The following is an 8,223-nucleotide window of genomic DNA, read 5'->3' on the forward strand; positions in this document are numbered from 1 at the left end:
AAGTCGGGTTATATCTCTTTGAAAATTTGGAGGTGGATCGGTGAGAAAGTTGGAATTTTTTGGTGCTAATTAATAAAGAAGTTTAGCTATATATGTTGGTTAGTAGTTGGCCGTCTTCCCTACGCTACCATGACAATTATCTTTTATAGTGACATCTTAAAAGACTTTTTGGAAACTTTGCTCCATTATACATGACTTTTGCTAATTCACTTTGCCTTGCCCAATATGGTACCAAATGGTTATTCCTGGTCATCCTCACGTCGGTTCTTGGTGATTGGGAAATTCCTTTGGTTTATGCCAACAGAAAAGGATGTAAAGTAACTCCAATTACTTGATTGATTAGTTGGCCTTTGAGATTTATTTATTTTGATCATCTGCCTCTATTGGGTCTTCTTTTGCACAAATCAACAAGGAAAAAGAGACAAATACCCTTTTAAATTGTATAGGTCTTGATTTTTACCTTTTAATCTTGACTAATATCCTTTTAATCAAATATTATATTAGTTAAAGAGAGTATTAATCAAGACTAAATGGTAAAAATCTAGACCCGTGCACTTTTAAGAGTAATTTCAGTAATTTTCTCAATCAAACAAAATCTTATATAATCACTAGGGGTGTAATTTTGTAAAACAAATTAGTTTATCATTTTGATAAAATATTAATAACGATTGTTGAAAAGGCGGTTGTATTGGCATGTCCTTATTCTAAACAAATGTACCCCATTTCATTTTAAGAGAAAATGAATAAATACCTAAATTTTAGTGTCTACCTAAAAAAAAGTACTCAAGTCTCAATTTCATTTTGATTTAAATATGTTTAAATCATATACATAATGGCACCACTCTTCTCTATTTCAGTTACATAAAAGTTACAAACTTTATGATAATCAAATAAGTATAAATATTAAAATGGTCTATAATATCTATATAATATTAACATTGTTGAAACTATGCCAATCACTCTAATCGACTTTTTTTTATTAAATATAAAAAAATAATAATCTATTAAATTACTCTCCAGCTACTGGCACCGGTGACTTGCAAGAGACATCTGATGGATTAGCAATGATAATCTTGTAGATTACCTCGCTACTAGTGAGGGCACCTCGCTACTAGTGAGGGCAACTTCGGTAATAGCTGTGTTGTTGACCCTTGACCAAACCACTTGAGGGGTAGTAATAAGAGGACCATTGTTTGGGGGAGAAAAAAAAAAAGAAAGAGTGATTGTTTCAAGAGGTATTTGTGTGCTCTTCCTTTAGTTAAAATGTAACTATTTCACGAAGTCACGCGGTGAGCACAGAGCGAACTATTCTTTCGCCTTTTACTAAAGGTGTGTTTGGTAAGAGAATTCGTACCCTGATTCGAATCATGATTCATTGTTCGCTATAATATTTTCTCTCACAAAAAATATACGTAAATTGAAAATAGTTTTAATCTCATGATTCTAATTCATGAACCAAATATTTTCTAATGAAACTATTTCTTTTGACATCATCATTAAAACAAAATTCTTTAACAAGAATTATTTTTACTCCCACGTAAACCTTTTTTTTTTTTTAAGAAAATGCATCAACATAAACCTTTTTTTACGGTTCCATAATGATTCATGGCACTTAAAGTCCCACGAATGAGCTGCACCCACAGTGTTGAATGTCTATTATACATATTATAAATCACGCAGATCATCAATCTTTAAGGGAACATCTCCACTTTTCTTTTAGGTTATTGACACGGGTAATCCCTGAATTTTAAATATGATGAAATTTTTATCTGAAATTATTAATTTTTAACATATTGATCCTTCAATTTTTGATTTTTGGCAGTTTGGGTCTAGTATATTATAATTAACGCATGAATTTAAAATTTAATATAGATAATCACTCGCATAATAATTGAAAATTATAAATAAACACTTATAGTGAGTATAAAATGTCAAAATTATTAAGAGGTTTTTGATAGTAACAAAGAATAAATTTTAAATATAACGTAATTCTTTCTATAAAATGTTAAATTACCATGTGATGAACACATGATTATTTTTGTTAAATTTTTTAAATTATTCATCAATTTTAATGTTAGAGACCAAAAATTAGGAAAAAAACAAAAAATTAGGTACTAATACGTCAAAATCAAAAGTTAAGAAATCAAAATATCACTATACTCAAAGTTTAGGATTAAACCGTACCAATTACCCTTTGAGAAAATTACAAAATTTACCCGTAAGAGTGCATGAATATGAATTTTTACCCCTCATTCTTGATTAATACCTTTTTATTAATATTATTTTTTGACTAAAAATATTATTAATCAAAAGTAAGAGGCAGAAATCCTGACCCACCTTTCCCCATAAAGATGTCAAAACGGGTGGGACTTGACGGGCCAACATGAGCATAGCACGTTAAAAAATGGGCACGACACTGCACAACACGATTATTAGATGGGTCTCACTCATCCCATTTATCAAATGGGTTAGGCTTGACACAGTTTTTAAGCACGAAGCACGATAAAAGCACGACACACTAAGAGCACAACACGAACACGGGCACAAATACGTTAAAAGTATGATAAGGGCCCAATTAATGAAGATGAAGTATAAAACTATTTTATTAATATATTGTACATGTTATAAAATTATTAGTTTATTAAAAAGTTTTAATAAAAATAATAATTAAGTTAATAAAATGGAAACTTAACCGATTCTTTCAAATAAAAACTAAATAGTTGTTAAGAAATAGTTGTATTACATTATTTGCGGTTGGAAAAATTGACAAAATAGGTGCAAATTAACCTATATAATATTAATGATATCCATTTTTTTGTTCAATGCTTATTTCTTTATATTTATTGAAAATATGCTATTTGGTACGACAAGGACACGTTAAAAATACAAGTACAGGAACAAATACGGCTCAAGCACGCTAAGGGCACAGCCCACATATAAATAAGCCACAGGCCGAGCTTGATGCCTTAAAAATTAAATGGGTCAGGCGAAACACGACACGATTAATAAATGGACTGACCCAGACATAATATGACCAATTTAAATAGGTCAGGTCAGCATGACATGGCACGATTGACATCTCTATTTCTCCCAAGCCCTTATCTATTTCCCTTTCCTTCCTCTGTTCGGCCTAATGCTAAATCATGGGCTTTTAAAAAGCCTGCAGCTTAAGCTGTATAGAAACTATTTCTATCTTTGACTACTGTGATGATTCATGAATCTTGTGGACTAGAGGAGTCGTGAACAGGGCTAACCGATCAGAGTAGCGAATAGCCACAAAGCCCAAATGCTAATGTCCGAACTCAACAATCAAAGGCTACACTTATCTTAGGCCACTGACTACTGAGGGTAGATTGCTTCTTGGACCACCGCACTTAGCAACGTACTTAGCAGCATGTACTGGAAATAGTATGTATAGTACTTCTCAAGCAAAAGCTAAAATCAGGACATCTCTTTTTAGAAAAATAGTAAAAAATATGCCAATATGAAAAGCTTAAGAAAGTATATAGGCCAATTTTTAGTTATAAAAATTAATAGGTCATAATTTATCGAGTTATGGTTCATAACCAGATAAGTTATGGACAAACTTGTCAAATTATGGTTCATAGCCAGACAAGTTATGAACAATTATGAGCAATAACTTGTCAAGTTATGGTTCATAACCAGACAAGTTATGAACAAAAACAGTAATTTAGCCTATTTATTAACTTATGTAAACTATTGACCTATTAATTTTAATTCATCTTAAATCTTGACCTATTTCTCTCTTTCTCCCCTCTTTTTATTGTCCACCAAAACCTTTCTCAAGTGAGGGCGCTTTTCTGGTAGAAATTCCTATAAATATTGGGCTTTTGATATGGTCCATCCAATATAATATGTTAAAGTGAAAAGTGTAACATTATAGACTAATCATTAAACGTAGCAGCAATAATGTTAAAGTTACATTTAATAATTATCATGTTACATGTAGATAGATTGTAACAATATCATAAATATTACGTGATAATTCTACAAAATAAAGTTACTTTATTCCTAATTTTGTGCAAAAACTGGAGATTTTAATTTATTTTGGTTTTATTAGATTTTTTATTTTTATGTGATTTTATTTTATTTTTTTTACGTATTTTTATTTTATTTTAATTAGTATAAATAAATATTTATATAATATAATATATGTGTGTTTTTTTGCGTGTATATATAATAATATAATATTATTATAAATATACGACATATATTATATTCTATTAGGTTTTTATAGAATATAAATATAATAATTTTTATTTTATTTTTAGCTCAAATCACATCCGTTGGATCGAAGCTTGTGGATGACCAGGTGTCACGTCATGCTTTTTATTTTATTTGTGTGCGTCACGTGTCATACTTATTATATCAATTGTCTAGATTAATTTAAAATGTTTGTTGAAATTTAATGGCCAATGGAAATCAAGTTTCACGTAGTCCTTGCCGCACTGGATTAAGTCCAAATATTAGATTATCATGGTGATTTCGGAGGAAGAAAAAGAAGAAAAAAATAAAAATTCTAAAGAAGGCAATTTGCAAAACTTTGTGACTCTACAACATCCATGCATTGGACTCATATGCATTCCAAGACCTATAAATAGGCTGCTTCTCCAACTCTTGAAGGCATCCCTCAAACCTTAGAGCTCTTTAGAAATAATAATAAAAAAAGAAAGTCTTTGTTTTAGTAATTCTTAGTTTAAATTTCAAAGTTTGTAATTTTTTAGTTTTTAAGTTTGAATTCTAGAGGAGGAGTTTCCGAGCCCTGTTAGGAGATGTCTAAAGCAGATTAAAAACTGTATCCGCAACTAGTGTTTGTACTAAAACTCTGCTTTTATTATTTTTGTTATGAAAATGTTATTTTAATTTTTTGTACTATGTTAGTTTAATTATAATTATGTTTAAATTTAATTTTTGTTGGGATAATGATGCAATCATATTATGAGGATTTAATTTGTGTAAACATTATTGTGATTGTCATACTTGTGTTGACGTATTTATTTCTAGATGTAATGCTTTCGAAATTCTTAATCAACTATTTGAATGAACTGAGGATCAAAATGAAACCGAGAGGAGATTTTTGTGACATAACTCTAAAATAAATACCGTAAATTCTAGGATAGTATAGAGATATATCTATCTGTTTCTATGTGGTCATTTTTTAATCTTTTAATCTTAATGAACATTTTCACATGGAGATATAGTGAGTTTTTATGAAAATGCATATTTGATATATAACTTGAGAAAGAGTACGTAAAACATAAGAGGATTTGACCATCAACATAGTATGATCTCAAAATCACAGTAATGTTTAAATAAATTAAATTTGATTAATATTGATGAAAACATGATTATCAGCATTTTCATAATAATTGTTTTATCCTTGTCTTGTCATTTTAGAAAATAATTTTCTTTTCTTACGCTTTTTTTATAATTTTGTTCTTGTTTTAAATTTTAATTTTGTAAAATTAATCAAAATTCATCTTTTCGATTACTCAAATAAAATTAAAATTATCCAATTTTAGTACTTAATGAATATATTATCCTCGTAGGAATGATACTATTAAATTCACTCTTTATTATTTATTAGTGATATCGTGCACTTGTGATTGACACCACAACATTGCGTCTTTTCTAACTGTTATATTGTATCAAAGTCATTTAGAGTCAGACAAAATTATAAATCTCACCTATGATGATTCAAAAACAATGGTACACACAAGACAACATTTTTCTTTTCTCAACTTGGCAGCATTCATGTATAGTGTACAATCTTGTATATGTGCTTAGCTAGTAGCTACGAAACAAGTTCAAACATGATAGAGTTGGTTTGAGGTGAGGGCAAGCCTTGGCCTTAGCCTCAACCGCTCAAATTGTAGCCTAACCAATTACCAATATATATAGATAAACAATGTGTTGTGCGTGAGAGAGAGAGAGAGAGAGAGAGAGAGAGAGAGAGAGAGAGAGAGGGTACATATACACACTATGCAGGGGAAACAAGAACTGGAGGTATGCATGCAATGAAGATTCAGAAAGAGATTGTCTTTAAGCCATCGGATCATTCTTGCCTATCTAATTTACTGCAACTACTGACACGTTTCTGCTCTCTTGGCATTTAATACACAATACAATACATCTTGCTATGAGTCTCTGTGTAATTTGTATTTTTGGTAGGTGAATTTTGGAAGTGAAGTGAAAAAACTGACAAATTTATACGATACCCTCTAACACCCACATTGTCAGTAGTAGTACATTGAGTAGGCCAATATATGATACGGTTGTCGATTCAATCTACTGTTAAACTTTTGGTTTATAGCTAACAGCGACCAAAAATGACTCAATAGTTGCTTGAGCATTATGTCCTTTAACTTCCTTTTTATTAAAGGTTAGACGCTCTAATTCTTTGCTACCGAGCATAATAAAATTGAATGGAAGGAGAAAAACATGAGTAAAAATACGCATAATTTATAGCGGTTCATCTCACTTTAATGATGTTGAAGCTCACTAGAGAAAGTCATTGCACACCTCTTAAATTCATTGTTAGGATCCGTTAATGACTTGAGAACTTATTTGGTTAGTGGGCTGGTAGAGTTAGTAAGAATTAGTATAAATAAAAGGCTTAATAGCTCACTAGAGGCAGACTGTAATTTTGAGAATTTTGGGAGACAGATTAGAGAGAGCTGGTGGTCTCTCGGATACCATCAAAGTTAGGAGTTCTCCGAAGTTCTCGAATACTATCCTGAGCTTTCTTTACGTTTTTCCTTAATTTGGTTAAAAATTCTATGAGTTAGTGTCGGTAATGATCAATAAAATTATTATGATTGCCTTCTATTCTTATTCTTTTATGTGAAAATTGAGCTGTGAGAATCAGGTTCCTAACAATCACCGTGGTTTCTCCTACCTTTCTCTTAACCTTAATGACCACGCCCCAACTTAACCTCTCTCCCGAGACCGATCAGCGTACTGTTGTCGATATATGGCTCACCATGACTACTGGAATGCTCATACTGGCTTGAGAATTCAGTATGGAAGCATGAGTTGTTTTAGTTATCAGCTATTCCGTTAGCTATAAACTAAGTTATATTTAAGATACAAAAATTTCAAAAATCAGCAAATTCAAAAATTTCCTCTCTACACCATGTATATAGCCAGCCAAGCACATATAATAAAAATAGGCGTACAGCGCATGAGGCCCCATAGACACAAAAAACGAAGGCAGAGGCAGCAGCATATAATAGAGGAGAAAGTCAATTTAAATTCAGCATAAGGGGACGAGCATGGAGGGCCAACCCTTAATTTACCAGCAAAATTATTAATTGATATACAGCTGTAATCTATCATTGTTTGATATGGTATATGATTGAGCAAAATTTTGTAACTAAATATATTGATATGAGCAAAATTCTGTATATGAATGAGCTTACAAGTGTATGTGTGTGCATGTGTAATGTCACACAGCAAGTAGTCAAGTCAAAGCATTTAGCCCGTAACATCATCCATCACACCAAACTGGAATTTGTCAAGCTAGATTTTTGGAATCTCATGTAATATTATATAAAAAAAATTAAAAAAAAATGTGGAATCGAATATTACACTAGTTCTTGCTAATAAATACGACAAGTTTTTAGACATTACATCAACCCGAGTGATTTCACTGAGAAATCACAACCACTTTGATGCGAGAGCTGTTAATGCATGCAACAAATGCTGCAGCCACTCTCAAACACGTGGCAGCATAAAATCGTGATGGTTAATTTACAGTATACAACATTACAATCACCACCCACTTTTGTACTCATACCATCATCACGTTTATCTTGTTTCATCTTCCTTCAACCCCCCCTAAACTAAACTCGCCTCAAAATTTTGCTTTTCCCCTGCCCCAATTACTTGAAATAAAACAGACACCAATTGGATTGGGGAACAAATTTGGGGGAGTAGAAAAAAAAAAAAACAAATAAACTTAAGCTTAATAAAGCTAAAAAAAAACAAATAAAAAAAAAAAAAGAAAACCCAAGTCAAGAAAAAAATAATAGTAAACCAAGTTCTTGAAAAAACTCAAGCTACAATGCCATGCTCTGAGGTGTCTTCGTAATAATAAGGTGAAAACTTCCCATCCTTCTTGTTGGCTTTAGGGTGAATCTCCATGCCAACTTCTTGAAGCATTTTGACGACCCTTCTCATGGAGGGACGGTTGATCGGAAG

General features: G+C 31.4%; 1 protein-coding gene across 1 annotated transcript in view; it reads right to left on the reverse strand.

The window, feature by feature from the left end:
- Positions 1–8,045: 8,045 nt before the first annotated feature.
- Positions 8,046–8,223, reverse strand: part of LOC112094451 (receptor-like protein kinase HSL1) — a 3,537-nt gene continuing 3,359 nt past the window's right edge. The window contains exon 2 of the mRNA XM_024175283.1: positions 8,046–8,223. This exon is cut by the window's right edge and continues 263 nt beyond it. Coding sequence (XP_024031051.1) covers positions 8,077–8,223 — 147 coding nt within the window. The 3' untranslated portion in view covers positions 8,046–8,076.

This window comes from Morus notabilis, unplaced genomic scaffold, assembly GCF_000414095.1.
Source record: "Morus notabilis unplaced genomic scaffold, ASM41409v2 Scaffold744, whole genome shotgun sequence".
NCBI lineage: Eukaryota > Viridiplantae > Streptophyta > Magnoliopsida > Rosales > Moraceae > Morus > Morus notabilis.